Consider the following 19,063-nt stretch of genomic DNA (forward strand, 5'->3'; position numbering starts at 1 on the left):
AACAGCCTCATGACTTTTGATACTTTAAAAGATTAAGGCGGATAAACATTTAATAAAGTTATATTTGTGGGAACTGAAAGCATCTAGGATATTTTTTATCCAAATACACTGTTGCCCATTGAAATAATGTTTCCTTTCCTCTTTGCATGAAATGATTATGACAATGTGATTTATTCTTGCGAAATGAAGCTTATGTCTTCTCAAAACTTCATGAATGTTTAGAATGATCAATAAAGCTCTGAGGAGATATATAAACTTTATCTATAAAGAAAAAATTGCATTGCCACAATTGCCACAAAAATATTAAAACTTTACGGAAAACGGTGTAAATGTGAACCAATATTCTTGGCGTCTTAAAGGCCCTATACAAATAGTTTTTGTTTGAAGATGAGCCATTCACATGACGACTATATAATATTATCCCATCCCTTCCTGCAAGAAAGTCTGGCGGGGGAGGGTGTTAATCACAAACCGGTGAGCAAGGGTTGTTTCAATTAACGCTTTTAATCACACTTCCTCCCATAATCTTAGGCTGATACAAGGCTGTGAGTTCACCCAGGCTGAGTCAGCCCTGTACTAGCGATCTATACATTTACTTAGTCCAACATCAGCATTTGAACTGAAGAGATTTAGTTTTCACCTTCCATTTTTTATTTATTAGTTCACTAATTTCAGTTGTGTATTCAAAGTTTGAAGTTTGTTATTAACATATTGCAGTATTGATATGGAATTACTAGTGGAGTTTATATTATTATGTATTTCCACCTTTTAAATATAAATTTAATATGATTTTCGCTTTTTTTAGCGTCACTAGTACTAAACACCATTAATACACGTAGTAACGTTGTTTAAGAAAACAATCTTCTTTATAGAGGTGATCCCCTAATTATCTGTACATGTATCACCTTTTCTTTGTCCCCTTTCCTGATTCTACGTTTAAAGGCCACGTGATCTAACAGTCATACTACTCATAACCCACGTGACACATCCAGTCTCTCACATTCGTATCATCATTATCATTGTTCGTCCTGATCCAGGGTACTGATATCCTGGCAATATTAAATGCTCGTTTACTGACCAAAGTTGGTGTCATGTTGTGTTTTGGGTGAACTAAATTCAAACCTAATAAGATTCCATCCTCTCTGCATAATTATATTGCCGATACAAAGACAATCAGCCCCTTTATAAATTTCAAAATGTATGATTCCCTGCAACTGCTATAAAGTCGATTCTAACCCTTCGAAATATAGTTTAAATCAATACAGTGTACATGTACAGTTTTTGCACAACCTCACAGTTCACAGGGCCTAGGTGGTATAGACAGAATTCCGTAGGTCTATATATACGTGTATAAAATGATAACCCTGTAATCAGGTTATTTGTGAAAAGGGACGCCTTTTGGATATGTATGTTCATGGTCAGCATATACTGTTTGGATTTCCTTAATCTAATCCAAGAATAATGATCTGTTGTTGTCGTTAATAATGATCGTTTTGAACCCAAAGAATGTCATCTACTCCCAAATAAATTTTACCTCTCGATCTTGTTGATTGATTCATTTATTTAGTAAGTTTCATCTCATTTATAAACAAAATTGCATACGAAGTTGATATCCAAATAAACACAACATGCACTTCATCATGTAAGAAATAAAACATTTATTGGGTTTTTCATTTCATCATGTTATTTTGTATAAAATCGATACAAACATACACACTTTGAAATCGTGGAATGCACACATCCTGTTCTCTAAGACATTGCATAATCAACTGTGCATTTAGTGAACTAAGACCATTTCAATAATTGACGTTTCTATAATTGGTAATGATATACCCTAAACAATTAGAATGTGTAGCTTCGGAAGAATGGTGTACCTCTTATAATAACTTTAGGTGCAATGTATTTTACACGTAGCCTATGTAAAAATAATGAATTCCGAAACATGAGAACTTAACTTTTCATAATCCCTTTTATATGAACCCATCTATAGATGTACTATACTAAATAAAAATCCTTACAGTAATCTATACAAAAGTTTATTTCTACAGACTCAATACACACGTAGAGAAAAACAAGTATATTTACAAAATTAAACGAAAACAACAACAAAATAACTTGCACAAGTTTGATCGAAAATAGTCATCAATTCCTTTCGTGAATCAAAGGAAAAAAGAAACAGAAAACAAACAAGAAAATAAAGAAAACATTGAATCTAATATTTCTATATATAGATATTCTTTCATTGTATGTACACCGCTAAAATCAAATACTATTATTCCAACTTTCTAATAACACATTTTTCTTAAAATAACGCTTTATCTTCAATGACGAGAAATAGATTACCAAATAGAAATTGGTACGACATTACCATGTTTTAGACAAAAAGATATTTTGTATTAAAAAACCAAGGCAGCTCATTGTATTTTTTTTGTTCGTGGTTGACCATCTATCTTACAATTTTGTTACAATTTGTACAAATATTTAGCACCACATATCCAAACCAAGAAAAACAACAAATAAAACGATTGTTGGAATATAAAGCCTATGTACAGTTTGCTTTTGGAAAGACACTGATTTTTCGAGCGATCATGAGCGGAGAACAACTCTCCATTTGGTTCTACTCTGTATCAAGCTGTAGGTTATTTAAGATAATTATTTCCACATGGTCCAACATTTTGTTGTGTTTAATTTGATGAGACTACTATAGTAGAGATATCCGTTGTATTGCACTTCAGGAACGTTGAAAGACGGGTTAAAACTTTCTCCTCATTCTGTTGAAAAATCAATCAATGAAAATAGAATTAGACAAAATCATTCTCAAATGTGCATATCAATTTGTAAAAGCGTTGGTGAATGACGGAAACGTTATTCAATTCAAATACGGACATTTTATAGATTTAATATTATTCTTTCATAAATGATGTTCCTCCGAATTCTAAGAATTTAATGTTTCCATTCAGTCAACTTGCATGAAGGTTGATTTTCCATTTAAGAGACACTGTTTTCAAGTGGGATGTAAATTGTTTGAAATCAGTGGATGACAGTACAAATCAATTCATGGTATAGATACAACCAAACAAAGAATTCGTGCAATTCAAGATGCAAAATAACATTAAAAATGCAAGTCATGTCAAGCCAGACAGGCAGTCTATTGTATTGGTTACATAATCTACCCTAGTCACCTCAGTCTTAGTGACCAAATACTGGGCTGAATTCCACGAACCATGTCCAGATAAATTACGGTACCTACCAAGCGCAATGTAAATACAAAGGGAGAGTGATCCCGAGTGATAGCTTCTTTCTGTATCCACTTCTGCTATTTGTAATCATTTATCAAGACAGCGCTTATTGGCGCTTTTTCGCATTAACGATGACAAAAAAAATGTGCGGCTTTACTACCAATGAAATGAAGAGCTTTAAAGGAATATCTGCTTCTCTTAATAGTAGAATAATTTCTCAAGCGCCAGAAGCCTAAATGCTTATTTCCTAGGCCATAACAGTAAAGACAGGTGAATCCGTGTTGTCCAAAAAAAATGCTTTATGCCGTTTGTCCTGAATTTAATAATAATAATAATAATAATAATAATAATAATAATAATAATAGTGGGTTCTTGTATAGCGCTCTTGTCTGTCAGATCAGCAGACTTGACACTTCCTGGCGCTCCGCAATTATTACCCCGGCTTTAGCATGGCTGCAATTACGGCGCTCTAGCATTTCAAGGAATTCATTCGTGCCAGGTACCCATTTACATCACCGGGTCGAGTGTGGCAAAATGTAGATTCAAGTCCTGCCAAAAGACATTTGCGCCGCGGCGGGACATGAGCAACTCAATAGTATCCCGCTCTGCTGAAAGTCAGAAGGAAGTTAACTTATATCATTAAGACAGAATTAACGCCTCTTTGGTTTTCAGCAGATGATTTTTATGGAGTTGATTTTAATCGTATAGTTTCTTGACATTGATTTAAGGATAAAATATCGGTGCCAGAGGGAAAAAATGACAACCATGTGACGAATTGAATGACTGGTATAACTGGGTGAATCCCCTTTCTGTTAGTAAAAACTGTTAGGGTTAGAAAACTAAAGTAAACACGTGCAATTTGTTAGCAATATCGATAAAAGGTATGTAGTAAAAGAGAAACGCATGGGCTTATATCGAGTCAGGTGGTTAAGTTATCACTTAATTAAAGTACTTTTAGTAGTCAGCATTGTGACACTATGAATTACAATTTGGGAATATCCGCGACTTGTAGGAAGCTCCCGTTTTTAAGAGTTGAAAACATTCAAAGGCAATCAACAATTTGTCAATCCTCGAAAGGTTTTGTGCTTTGAGACAAGCATTTCTTATAAGCGTGTGTACAAAGACTGGATATAGGCCCATAACATGAAAACCTAGGTGAGTTTTTGAACAAGAAGTAGTGATGTGCATGTGGTAAGAAGGAAATGTGAACTTTTCATGCCGTGATCAGAGTCAGTCAGCCAACGTAGAAGAAATGATAGAAGTTCCAACAAACAATGAAACCAAACGACTGATCCAGCATGTATAGAAGACAAAGTCATGCTTTAGGAGGAGTAAGGCATACCTTCTATCAAGTATTAGATCATAGACTTCCGTTTCTGACGAACGAACACCTAGATATAGTCCGCTCTCGGGGGTTTACCCTAAAAAACATTTTGAACTTTTGGAGTTCCGGCGACGATGGATTCCTTATGTAGGGAACACAAACAAAGGGATACAGCACAAAAGATACTGGTGTAATCATCACGTAAAAGTCTATACATCGGACTGGAGGTAGGTAATACACTCTACCAGTCTTGTCATAAATATTTTGATTCTGCACTCTTATAACCATTTTCGGCTTGGCCACAAATTGCATTCAAAATTGCACATGGTGTGTAAGTTGTTTGCTGTTTTTGTTTCCTTAATTAGTCGTATTAGTAATCATTACGTTTTCTTTTTATTAGCTTGCTTATGCCGACCTAGATGAGACTTTGGAACTAGAATTCGTTCGGGCCAACGGATGTCTACTAGTTAACGATGCAAGAAAGCGTAAGCGATGTATTAAATATAATTATTATGTGAGAAAATTAAATGATAAAAGGGGGGTGACAACAAAATGCTTCTCAAATGAAATCAAATGTGCTACCACTATAGTCACTAAAATGTGCATCTACGAGTTCTAAATGCAATTTCTAGCCGACCTACGGTTTGAGTGTTTTGTGTATTGCACTGCGTGTCTTCGACGTTGGCTGATTAAAAGTTCTTGTAGAGTCCACCTCTGTACAATGTTAGAAGGAAAACAAAAATCCCACATGCATTGCCGATTTAACGATTAAGATGATTAACAATCAAAATCAAAAATGGATTGTCACCAACGTTGATTCTTATTTAGGTGATTCATGTTGATGGTAACGTACAATTTGTTTGATATATTTAGATACTCATTAATCAAAGATTTGCTGTTATCTGACCAGTAGGTCTGAATCTTTTATAAGCATGGCAATACAAAAAGTAGGTACCAATATGGAAATAGCATCTCTAAATAAGCAACACATAACATGCAGCGACAAAAACTACTACATACTAAGCAATATACTAAGCAACGACTTGTACATGCACTATGCTAATGTGAACGCCTTTAATACTGGAAGCGATATAAGCTGTCACAACAATGACCGGTGCTAATAACTAGACAAGGGAATGGAAATATAAAGACAACGTGTGGAGTGGAATTAAACACAGCAGAAAAAAGGCCAACGATTCATATTTGTGTTGCGATATGGAAAATATTTGGTGCATGAAATCTATTTTTTGGTGTCGTTAAAACGAGATATTTCCTTCACATTAATGTTCGGAAGGAAGGCAAAGCTCCCCGGTGCATTTTGTCTGTAGTTTATCATCAATGGGAAACGTGTATACAATTCTGTTATTAGGGAGAGGTAAACTAAGGGTACATATTGGTCATGTTGGGTCATTCGTCTGTATCTACAACATCTCTTTGGGGTTCATCTTACCTGTAGAGAACGAAGACGAGGATGATCACCATGATTATAAATACAATAAGAGCTGGAAGAATGGCTGCGAGCACGACTACACCCTTTGACGTACAACCTGATAGAAGAGATGAGAAGTGAGAAAGAGAGAAGGAGGGAGGGGGAAGAAAGGGGGAAGAGACAGCGAGAAAGAGAAGAGAAAAGAAACAATCAAAAATGGTCCACTTTACGGTCATTTCATGTACAATCATGGCATTGATTGCTAATTATTTAGAGTGGTAATTTTAATCTGAATTCACATCCCACGGTTCAGATAAAATGATATCTCCTCATGCAGAAACCTAAACGAAGAATCAGAAATACATATTTGCTTTCCATTTCCGTACTCCGTAGAATTGGAAGCAAAGAAATACAGTTTTAAACCACCTTTAGGCATTTATAGAAGAAACTGGCTAAATGAAGCGGATGTTTGTGCTTGATGATGCTTACAGCATTTCGTATTAAAACAATAGACAGTGATAGGAGATAAGCAAAGTACTTTGCTAAAAACATCTCAATATACCCCCAAATGACCCATTTCCCTCTTTTACAAGATGAAGTAATGCTTTCTACTGCAGAAAGCGACATAATGTCCTATCAGAATAGACCTTACCTGTCATAGCTGCGCCGTCGCCGCCTCCACCGGGCCCTACGGGTACAACAGGTGCAGTGGGTCGGGGACGTCGGTGTGTTTCTGGGCAATCATACTCGGCCTCTGGACCTATGCAAAGGATAATAAACAAAGATAGCAATTGTAGATGGCATCAGCGTTTAATGGCAATGGATCTTGCTATAGACATCGGGTGATGGTTGACACAACCCTAATGAAAGTTCATAACAATGATGTTGTTAACGAGTTTTCAAAATTGCAATGACCATGCCGGGAATGGGTATAGAAAAGGTAGTAAAATCCGAAGGTTTTAGGAATCAGGATCTCTAAAAGACAACTTAATAAACAACCTAACATGTTGCTCATGGCGTCTTCAAGTTGTTACCTTTGTCAATATGGAGGGGGCATAATCTACTGTGTTTCTGTACATAATGCAAGCTTGACAGTAACAGTTAAAGTCAAAAACACATTTAGTTGTTGTTATCTACATAGTATTCGCCTTGTTAAATCAAAACCGAATAGAACACAGTGGTTCATTACTGATATACTTGTAATAATAATAAATAATAATAGTAGAGTCTTGTACAGCACTTATTTATGGCACATTGAAAAACCTCTATTCTTGATAGTATGGCAAAATAGGGGGTGTGGTGATTTTCGACACATCTAACGATCATGCATTAGCACCTTTGAATTTGAGTTGAGACAACTAGAGCAATACCTTATCATCAGTCAACTATTTGGTTAAGTAACAATTTAAATAATAATGCTAATTAATTGAAAATCTTTCTTGCATTTTAGAAACATTTAACAAGTCAAAGTAAACAAGGAAGCCATAAAATCAAGTTTCACATCCCCGGTCACGTGCAGTTTCTAACTTCTTGACCAAATGAATCTTTCCTCTCTTTTATATCCTTTTTCCCTTCTTATTTGTTTTCAACTGAACGTGCAAGTACTTTGTTACATTTAATAAATTGCCGGTTGCCTCCGAAACTGTATTTGAAATACAGTTTTGAGTACCTTTTTTTTAATTTAAGAAACTTTAACAAATAAAGTAAACAAGGAAGCCATAAAATCAAGTTTCACATCCCCGGTCAGGCTAAGTTTCGAACATCTTGACCAAATGTAACTTTTCTCCCTTTTATGTCTTGTTTCTCTTCTTGTTTTCAACTGAAAGTACAAGTACTTTGTCGAATTTAATAAAAATGACGGTTGCCTCCGAAACTGTATTTGAAATACAGTTTTTAAAAACCTTCTTTCCTTCTAGAAACATTTACAAAATAAAGTAAACAGGGAAGTCATAAAATCAAGTTTCACATCCCCGGTCACGAGACGTTTCGAAATCCTTGACCAAATGTAACTTTTCTCCCTTTTATTTCTTGTTTATCTTCTTATTTGTTTTTCACTGAACGTACATGTATTTTGTTTGTTGCATTTAATAAATTGTCGGTTGCCTCCGTTTCTGTATTTGAAAACTCTTCTTTCATTTTAGAAACTTTAACAAATTAAAGTAAACAAGGAAGCCATAAAATCAAGTTTCACATCCCCGGTGACGTCAAGTTTCTAACTTCCCGACAAAATTTTACTTTTCTCTCCTATATTTTTAATTTCTCTTCTTATTTGTTTTCCACTGAACGTACATGTACTTTGTTGCATTTAAAAAAAAATGCTGGTTGCCTCTGAATCTGAGGTGGAAAGGTTCTACACACCGACACCACCCATCTAATGCCAACTTCTTGGCTACCTGCATGTCTTGTGTCGCAATCTGAACTGGAACAAAAACCGTCTGGCGATTAAATTAAGATGTCCGTCCTTACATTCCGCTCTTGTCCCTGTGTTTAGTCACTCTTCCCCTATCTTATCTTCAGAATTCATGCAAGTCATCATCGTCATCATAAACTATGCCCGTATATGGGCAGACTGTCATTTTTGGCCTGTTTTCTCCCGGTTTTGATGATATTCCTGAGTCTAGATGGCAGATACAGGATAAATTCATTCACCCTTCCTTCTCCGCTCAAAATAGATCACGGATACTCAACGCTTAGCAAACATCTACGGAGACAGAAATTTAGAATGATATGAGCATCATTATAATGCTCATTAAGCCTATGCTTACGTTTATCAGGAGTGAAGTATTAATTCTGACTGAAAAATACAAACACATGTTTGATAACTTTAAAAAGTTATTGGGCAATATGATTATCTGGTTTGGAGATAATATATCAGGTACTCAAAAGTGTAACGATGTTGTAAACAGAATTTTGTGGTGATTGTAATGATTACTGGTTTTAAAGTCCTATCAATGGAGAGTAAGATATAAAATAAAAACAAACGTAAGGAGGATAATTTACTTAGTAGTTAAGTTGCTAGAATTGATTTAAACAAAGAGAATAAACAAACGCTTTATTCGATACACCAAAACTCCATACTTCATCCTATAGTTCTAGCTTTTCGTACTAGCCACTGCTACATTTTATTGCATTATCTGAGCCTCTATTGTCTAGACAGTATGATGATGCGTTTCCTATAGATAGCTGTGAGGTACAATGATAGAAACATATCATCTCCTGACATTAAAGTTTCCTCTCCGAGTCTAAAACCACGGCGAAAAGGTGCTTTTACCCCCCCCCCCCTCCCCAATTCGGATAAACACATCATAAAATGCTCATGGTCTCATAAATAAATATATACATTGTATAATAATTATGTGTGGACATTTGAAAGTATAAATCCTTGACTATATAAGGTTTCGAAATCCATGTCGATCTCAATAGCGTAGTCAAGGTTATGTTCGATAAAATTTTTCCACCTTTTCTCGACCTGCATCCCCTCTTAATGTTTGGTGTGAACAAAAAAAAAATCGAAAAAAGTTCACAAACATTCAAGGAAATATTTGAAGACTATGTTTTCATCTCGATATTGTGAGTCCACACTAAATGAATAATGTGCAAGTTAATATTTTCTAACTTTTTACATAACAGCCAGCAACCAAGCTTCACATACACTAGTATTAGACACATACCCTAGCTTCCTTTTTCCACTGCACAATCTATCAACGTTAAGGGGCATGTGTTCGTTATGTATCTCACACATTGTGAAAGGAAACGCATCTCGTTTGCAAAGTTTGAGTCATCAAATTAACGCACCCCGTTCCACTTCTACAAGCGGAAGAAGTCGCTACCGTCCTGACCTTTATAGTAAGGTCGTCACCATGGTAACTTGATCTATTTAATTCTCCATCCTATTGCCATAATGAGAGAGCCCTTGAATAACATTTAGCTGATATCAAGACGTTGTCACATTTATGATAGTAATCGCGCGTTAAATAGTCTAAATGTCAACATATTGATGTTGGCATCATAAGTCCCAAAAGGAAGCAAAGACAATATAGACGCTCACTTGCATTATATGTAATCTCACTTTTGTCATCCAAGTACATACAGTTAACAGACATTTTAGGAGTAGTATCCTGTAAGACACCGTCACCCCAGTCGGTTAACCACATCCTCTCATAAGTTCGTGTGCACACGTCATATTTTACGAGTACAAACTGTTTAAAAAGCCCCCCCCCCCATTTCCCATCTACAAGCTTTGCGTATGGGCTTATACATCTTCACAACATGCCTATCATCTTTGATATCCCTTTGAAGAAGCATTCGTATATAGCTGGCCGGAATAGTGGAGAAATAATAATCCAATTCACAAGCTGTCCAATCACCACTATTTCCCTATCCCACTTTGGCGACCCAATTATAAGAAGTACGCCTCAGGGGTGGGTGCGATAGTAGCGGAAATACAGTGGAAATGGGAAGAAAAATCTTCATAACTCTCTTTCCTACTGAACCTGTGTTATAAAGGTGAAATATCTGGGACAGACTGCTACATTTTCTCAACAACCAAGAGCTTATATAAAATTATCCCCAATACAATGCTAATCCTTCTTTTCTGTCCCAGATAGGGTTAGATGGAATTCACTTCTCTTTGCATTTATATTCTAGTATATACACTATACTGGATATAAAGGACTAATTCTAGTTAATCCTAATTAACATCATCCTAATATTTCAGCCTACATTTCATTGTGATCCCTAGTTCATCCCTTTCGCTCCGACATCATCCTCTAGAGATCTTCGAGGTTGTCCATCTCCTCCGAGCGCAACACTCTTATTAACTTATTAACTGGTAAGGATGGCATGCTATTGATTAACATGGTACTTAAGGGATGACCATAACCAGGTGTAAGCACGCATACAATCGACCATTCATCACAATATAACCAGCACTGAAGACCGTATATGTATCCTGTTGTAGGATGCAATAGTTGCTCGGCTGTACGCCATTTACCCCCACAGCCATTACTCGTTTTTTCTATCGGTAGTGATAAATACCGCATAAATATCATACAACCGGCGTAAGTCAAACCAAGGTTTAGAAACCAAGGAATAAAGTCCTACATATTAAGCAGCAGTAGTTTTGCTATTTTTTATTCGTTAACAATTTATTAATTATTGATGCCGTGAAAATTAGTGACGAACTGACGCTTTATGATCATTTTTCACAATTATCATTATATCGGCCTAAAAGGGCTTCCAATAAGCATGATAACAGTGAGGGGTTAAGGAAGCCTTTCCCTGATTGTTAGACTTTGGCATACATCGTGTTACTAAGGGAATAGGATATATCGAAAATGAAGCCTAGTTCTTGCCATCAGGCAATATTTTCTTGCCTGACCGGGCGATCCGTGATATATAAGGAAGATGACCCTGGTGACAAACGAAAGCCTATCATCCTAATTATCATGTGACACTTACCCTGCCTTCCAGGTCGGGTACATGTGAGTTGCCTAAGCTGATAAGCCGCTGGGTAACCAAAGGATGTGCCACTGGCGAACCCGTAGATGACGGCCATGAAACGAACATCCTTCTCGTAATTTGTCAGGATGTTTCGGACGTCGTCAAGGGGAACGGTTCTGTACAGATTATGGGCAAAAAAGGAAAGATAACAGATTGTATTTCAGCATTGTAAGAACATATCGGTGTATATCATTAATTAAATAAATAAAGAAATGAGGTTATCTAATTAATATAAACGTACTTGAAAGAATAACATTTACATAGTGAATTTCTTCTATATCAATCTAACAAAGAAAATGGCAACCATAAAATGATTTTTTTTTTTATGACAGAAAGATTTATTGTCTGTTCAAACTCGACTGCTATGCTGTAAAGCGTTGGCGAAGAACATGAAGAATTTTACTAGGTTTGCTATTTCAATTATTTTCAAGTAATGGACGATTCATCCTGTTTCGAACTTACGCGTCAGCTGTGAATGTTCTCGAGATACCGGTGCCTGGGATTCCCGTACTGGGTTCAAATGCTGGCTTTCCGTTGAGACTCATGGTGAAGAGAGCTGGTGAGGTGAAGGACACTCCGGCAAACATGTTGAGCATGTCTGTTCCTGACTGATTGAAAGAACCGAAGGTGATCTCCTTCTCCATGTACTGCTCGACAGGTGGGATGAGGGTCATGAAGGGATCTCCGTTGTTATCCTTCTGCATTCCCTTGGCGTACTGGACAACCATGATGGGTTTGTCTGACTGGAGTGTGGTCTTTAGTGAAGCTGGTTGATTGAATTCCCTGAAGCTACCTTCGAACTGGAGTTGGACATTATTACCCATGATGTGTACTGTAGTTGATGGACGACCAGCGATGATTCTAAAGATGAAACCACCGGATCGGTTGGAGAATGGTAGGAGGGTAAATCTCTTACCCCATGTGTTGAAAGGTGGCAGGTGCTCCACAAGATGGTCGCATCTGTACACTTGGGTTGGGACGAGAGTGCAAGAAGCTCCAGACATGACGCTGAGGGGCTTGGTGGATGTGATCTTTGTTCCTGTAAGATCTTCCTGACTCTGGAACTGGATGGACTGGTACTTTCCTACATTGACGGTCAGGGTTTGTCCCTTGCTGTACCATTGTGAGTTATGTTGAAGCCTGGCTTGAAGGACGATCTTTACGGATGTATCAGGCTGGATACCTGTGATCAGGAACTGTGACATTTCGATAGGGACCGGGTCGTAAGATGCCACATAGTATTCCTGACCAAGACCATGAGTTGGGATAGCCAAGAAGGCATCGTTTGTCATGGTGAGCGAGTTGAGCCCACTGATTGACACATCTTTGGTGGCCCTTACGATCAGGGTACCGTTGACTGGCCCAGCCCCTCGAGCAGCAACGTCTGGATTAATATCGACGTTCCTTACCTGTCCAAGGAATAATGATTAATAGCAAGAAATTAATGAATTGGCGACGAATTGTGAAAATGCTTTTACATAAATTTGCAATTCATCCCATTGGATAATAATTAAGATGATTTGCTTTTACATTGTATACAAAAATATATGTTTCTTAAATAATTTATTCCTGGATAACCAGAGAGCAGTAATACTCTAACTGTCGCTGGAATCAGCCAGCATTATGTTGGTTCATATTCTTCCATACGTTTAGGGTGGTATATTCTGTCGGACTTGGTCTATTTAGACATGCAAACTGTACCTGCTTGTGCTGTAGCTGTACAGTCTGCTGCCAGTTAAAGTTTGGTGCTTCAATCTGAACCCTTGTAAGTCCTGGTTCATTGGCTCCTATCAGCAGGGATAGCTTGTCTGGTCTCTTGTTCTGAAAATTACTCTGGAAGGCGAAGACGAACTCCTTACCGGTCGTGTCAAGAGGGGCTACAGAGAAAGAGATTGAGAGCGATATGAAGAGAATAATTAATGGTAAATATCATCATCAATAGTGATAAAAATGATGTCAGTTTATGACCCAATCAAAATGTTATACGTGTCTCTCCAAGTTCCTAGGTCTTGAGCCATCCGTTTCAGCGTTTCATACCCTGTTGCTCCACATTCTGTGATTACATCGTCTAGAAAGCCTTTACGAGGTCTTCTTCTTTCCATGAATACGACCTTCTATGACTCTGAGCATCAAGCCCTCATCGTGTCCAAGCCATTTCCTCTGTCTCTCTCTAATCGTTTGAATCAGCACCCGCTGAATATGGTAAATATATATTTTTTTTGAAATACACGTTTGAATACTTGTAGTGAAAGACGTCATTATGACGTCACAAAAGTTCACATCTTCGTTAGATAGTGAAAGTGTCTGCATGATATTGATATATGTAAATGCATAAATAACACAGGGGTTATCAAATTAGTCTGGACCGTACTTGGTATCAATGACCATGGTGAGAATAGAACCGAAATTTAGATTTTATGGGTATATGAGGGTGTGCATTAGGGTGTCCGTTGTGTATGACAATTGAAACTGTTAGGACTAACTGAAAACCACAAAACCGATAATTTAAATAAATTCGTTTAAATTTTAATACAAATATTATCATCTTATCGATCAAAACAAATAATTCTATAATTTTAGCAGCATCAGCAACAGAGAAATTCGAAAGGTTCGAGTGTGTTAAATAATGTAAAATAATAGCATTAAGATTGAAACAAAATGTATTGCACGTGTTGCATTCAAAAATTCAATAAGCTCTAACTATCCCAATCTCAAGTTCCCAGGGCTTTTCGACCCCACGAGTGGTGGGAGGGGTGAGCCAGTTAAGCCAACACGTGTCATAGGTGTATAAATAGCTCCTCGCAAAAGCCGCGGATTTCCGGCTACTTCCTCGCCGGTTTCATGCGTAATATCGCCCAAAATATATTCAAGAGTATCGTGGTACGAAGAAAGAGAAATAACGAGATCAGTGCAACCAAGTAGGTGTCTAATATGATTACAGTACTCCTAGATTTATCAAATCGGATTACAAATGTGATTTGTGCGGGAACAAAGCCCTGGGGCTGTGTCAATCCCAATGCAAAGGATTGAAAAATGTCATCTACCTGGAATGCAATAATTATTGTATTGCATTGCATGAGGTTTTCATACTTCTAAGCTCATGAAATAACGTTGGTTAAGTTCGTAATTTTTCAGCCAGCTGTTCGATAATGGGCACTTAACTCATGAAATAAAAAGAGTCGCCTTCGAAACCTGACAGACGATATAATTTTTTGGCGAGAACAAGAAAATAGTGATAACGTATTGGGATTACTGTGCTATAGTATGTTGAATTGGTAAATTTTTCCAGAATTTAAACTCCATGTGGCAGAGATTTGAAAAACCTTAACCAAAATACTGAAAATGATTATATGATCAATGAAAATAAATCATTAAGAAAAAAAGAAACTGTGAGGTTTGTTCCCGTCGGTTATGAACATGTCTTATTTAGCAAGGCGTAATTTCCCAAGCTCCTCCCTGTTTGCTTTAATACTGGCCGAAAAATGGCGATGACAAACCTAGCAATCTGTCTGGTTGTGCATTAAATTTACCCTTCGTTTGACCCGATTTCGCCCTCTCATTTAAGCTAATACGCCATACGTCTGAAAATATTCACAGATCAAGGCTTAGAACAGTGACATATTTTGAATGAGTCAGATAAATTATCTTGCTTTTTCATGCCCTGCAATAGTTCCCGCGTGATATGGCGTAGGTTTTGGATGAACGCCCAAAGACACATACGTGCTTGATGATGCCTCCATCAAGCTTCCCAGAGAGGTCTCAAATCTTAAAGAAACTTCAGGGTGGTATCCGAAGATGAAGCAATAGATAAGTATATGATTCAAAGTATATGATCTAAGATATCAATCATGCATTGATCAAGTTAAAGAAAAATGTGTCCATATTAAAATATTTTGTAAGTGTTGTATATTGTGGACACACTGTTGGTGGTCCTCTGTGGGGCCACGGGGTCACACAATGTGAACAAGTATTAGGATCAACACAAGGAATAATATTGTATTGTTAGTACGTTAAGGTGTTTTCCCTGGATCAAGAAAATAATGCGAATGATATGTTAATCATACGTTTTGTAATTTTCCCCATAGAAACGATGTACAACCAGTAACTTCTATCCAAACTGTAACTAAAATCATGATATTGTATTATCACATCTCGCTCATACGAGGTCGCCTTCAGACGAATGAACTTTGGACGTACATCCCTGGGCTTGATCCAAACTATCAGTCTCGAATCAGTCGCGACATAGTCGAATAAAGATAAACTCTCTCTAAAAGTGGGCTACCAGGGGTGTTGAGAGGAGCGGAAGGGGTGCAGGAGAGGGGTAACGATAGAGGGGAACCTGCCGTAGCCGGCCACTTATACACCTAGCTGAATCTCAGAGGAGTGGTGGGTGGTTGGTAAGAAAGGTGAGACGCGATGAGAGCTAGGGTTTGGGCCTGGATTGGTGGTGAAAGATGGAGGATTATATTAAGGGTTTGGAAACCAGTAGGGCGGCACTATAAAGTAATCTTCTAAAACTAGCCTTTGTGGTTAAGGTCATATCCACAAACTCTCTCAGAATATCGTTTTGTGCGTTCTCTTTACAATAACCCTAAAGAACCGTTCACAATCAGTTGGAGTTGTTTGAGGGCATGTTTGAGTCCTATGTTGTTTCAAGCAATTTGCTAATTGAAAATTACAGTGTGTCTCACTTTCTTGCGAATATGTATGCTATCCTAGAACTTGTGACCACTAATTAGAGAGGCGTGTATGACATCCTACTTTGTACAAAGGCCACCCGGTGGATTGTGTTTATTACACTTCCTATAGTGAGGTGTGGGATCCCTTTTAGTCATCCCGCCACAATCAGAGTCATTCCTTATTCAATGAACACGACATACAGATCGAAAAGGTACATCAGGATCAGGTCTTGATGTTTTTAAAATTGGCATGCTTTGCTTTATGGGTGTAAAATCATACCGCATCGTGTCCTACACTTCCTCTGCTGAACAGGAACCGTCCAATGCTTAATCCCTCGTTCTTTACCCCCTATTAATCTCTAGGCAATGCTGGGAGGAAATCAGTTCAAGCTTTTGTCGCAAGATCGTTGGCAGATGACGCAGGATGGTAAAGATCGGTAGAAGCATATTAAGAAATCAATTAGGATCTTTCCGTGTTACGCCCAACTTAGTCCTTAACCATGCCATATGTCTATGATACGTTATATATAACGCAGACTCCCTCGTTTCAAATCATTTAGAACCACTATTTACAGAAGTTACATATTCTGTAGACTGAAAGAACTTGGATATTCGTTTTTTCACAGCCTACCTAACGTTTCAGAGCACAGACATCACGTAAGATATAGTAAATATCATTATTCGTTTCATTATTCATTCGTACACTTCACAGAAATCCATTTCAAATGATTACACAATTTAAAATTGGCAAGAGTGGGTTTGTGATTCAGAAACTTTTAACTACAGGAAACAGATTGTGATTTTTCAAAGGATCTCGTGTTAAATTATTTCCCTATTCATTATGTACGAACTACTGTATTTTTATATTAAAAAATAAATAGATAAATAAAATTTATCATTCAATTGTGACATGAAAATGAAGAATGAATGTCATAAAGATATGTTTTTTTTTGTTAATAATTTTGGTGAAATCATTAAGGAAGTTTTTATAGGATGAATCGTTCAACACCTAACGGTCCACTATTGAATACAAAATACCTCTACGCACTTACTTGACTTCGGAGCTTTATAGTCATGTTGGTCCGGGTTTTAACCTGGATTATTGGGGTTTTCTCTCAAAAATATCTGCCCTTAAATACAATTCTCATGAATTTGATATTAGCTTTGTGAAAAATAAACATTACAGGAGTTGGGTTTCATAACACTTCGTAGCTCTTAAGTGACATTTCAATATTGTAACAGAGGTTGCAATACGTAATAACATAAATTTCAAGGGTTATTTAATATCGGCGTTTTGGGTAACTCATTTAAAGAAATTGATGGTAAAGAATGTGTCCCTTCGAACAGCAGCTCAATTTAGAAAGTGAGAGAGAGAGAGATAGGTAGAGAGGTAGAGAGAGAGAGAGAGAGAAGGGGGAGACAAGGAAAGACGAAGGAAGTGCATTGCCCTGAAATATGGAAAATGAGCTAGACATGTTGTAAATGGATACGGGAATAGGGTATACCGAGGCAATGGTTTTCTAGAAGACATAAGTAGGCCAACAAGAAAGCAAGGATTGGAGAGATATCTCAGATAACACGCATTTAAATCTCTATGCATAGGGACATTTTAGGGAGAGCTTTTGATAAGATCGGCACTCTGGAGATTACTTTCAAATACTCATATCTTGACATTCTGTTGACTGATAATATAGGGACGATCTGTGGCTATTTGATTGCAACATGTTTTACCACAGTGTGCAATTTAGTTTAATAATAAACTGCATTTTGAAGTCACTTCATGCAGGAATACCAAATTGTCCATTTCATGTTAAGTATTCAGGGTATAATGACCAATAGAAAGTTCGAAATTAAGACTTATTCTATTGAATATTATTGAAAAGGCAAATATACAAAATTAATCACGTACTCTTAAAAAATACGAAGAATATTGACCCAAAGAGCGAAGAGTTCGTGTTGCACCTGTCCTTTTCCAGCACTCAATTGACCGGGTTCTCTTTGCTCTAAATCAAACACTTTGTTTTTGAAAATAAACAAAAACAGAGCTCGTCATTCACGCAGGGAGAAAATGGAAGAAGGGATGGAAAACGACCCAATTCACCCTCTCAATCTAAAGCAGGTATCATGGCTTACAGATCTCACCAATATTCTGTTCGGCGGAGCGTAAATTCCTCTCGCTTCGAACTACTTACGCATTATACGTAGCGAACCCGCGTGTACCTAAAATGCCTAATTACATGAAAGATTTCCACCCGATTAATCCGCGCCCACCTGAGGAAGCAATCTAGCGTGGGACGAATGCTATTCGCCACTGAATCTTCAAATGCTAATTGCCAAACTCTAACATTGTTTGTATGTAATGTATTCATGCCTGTGGCGGTGATAGGGTTAAAGTTGAAAAGATAAATCAATTCATTCCGCCAGATTATCGGATTTCATTCAAACTAGCCGCATTTGTTATCGAAGCTAAGCATCATGTCTACACGTTATCTACGCTGTTCGATATGGCGACCTACATGACTCGCTACCATATTTCATCAACAAATCACGTTGTTTGTTACTTCGTGAAGGATTGCGTTCATATTACTCATGCAGTCACATAATAAAATACACAGACCATAGATATAATTAATTTGGTTTACATTGTAATCAATGTTAGTAATCTGCTTTTTATAATTAAGAAGGAAATGAATACTATGTCTACATCTTCTGAAGAAAGCTTATCCGTTAGTCATAAAAATCTAAACAGCCTCTGATCAAATTCAATATTTTGTTGGCATTTCTCATTTCCAAAGGGTGATTTACACTCTTTCATATCATTGAAAGGATTAAAAGGTTGGTTAATGTAGAAAAGATAAATGACTCCCGATTCTTTGAAAAAGACCATTTC

At 37.2% G+C, this 19,063-nt stretch overlaps 1 protein-coding gene across 4 annotated transcripts in view; it reads right to left on the minus strand.

The window, feature by feature from the left end:
* Window positions 1–1,643: 1,643 nt before the first annotated feature.
* The window catches only part of LOC575608 (IgGFc-binding protein), a 29,046-nt gene continuing 11,626 nt past the window's right edge, over window positions 1,644–19,063 (minus strand). Inside the window, exons 2-8 of one of the 4 annotated variants that reach the window (XR_970911.2) lie at window positions 13,196–13,371; window positions 11,957–12,903; window positions 11,453–11,610; window positions 6,645–6,752; window positions 6,014–6,110; window positions 5,201–5,277; window positions 1,644–2,771 (exon numbers count right to left, since the gene is read on the minus strand). Coding sequence is in view for 3 of the 4 variants with exons in the window: in XM_003724450.3 (XP_003724498.1) it covers window positions 4,600–4,705; window positions 6,014–6,110; window positions 6,645–6,752; window positions 11,453–11,610; window positions 11,957–12,903; window positions 13,196–13,371 (1,592 nt within the window). In the remaining variant the exon portion in view is untranslated. Of the gene's footprint in view, window positions 2,772–4,581; window positions 4,706–5,200; window positions 5,278–6,013; window positions 6,111–6,644; window positions 6,753–11,452; window positions 11,611–11,956; window positions 12,904–13,195; window positions 13,372–19,063 lie in introns of all 4 variants that reach the window. The other 3 variants (XM_003724450.3, XM_796664.5, XM_003724451.3) reach the window with 3 other exon arrangements.

The sequence above is a fragment of the Strongylocentrotus purpuratus genome, unplaced genomic scaffold, assembly GCF_000002235.5.
Source record: "Strongylocentrotus purpuratus isolate Spur 01 unplaced genomic scaffold, Spur_5.0 spur5_scaffold_7, whole genome shotgun sequence".
NCBI classification, from domain to species: Eukaryota; Metazoa; Echinodermata; class Echinoidea; order Camarodonta; family Strongylocentrotidae; genus Strongylocentrotus; species Strongylocentrotus purpuratus.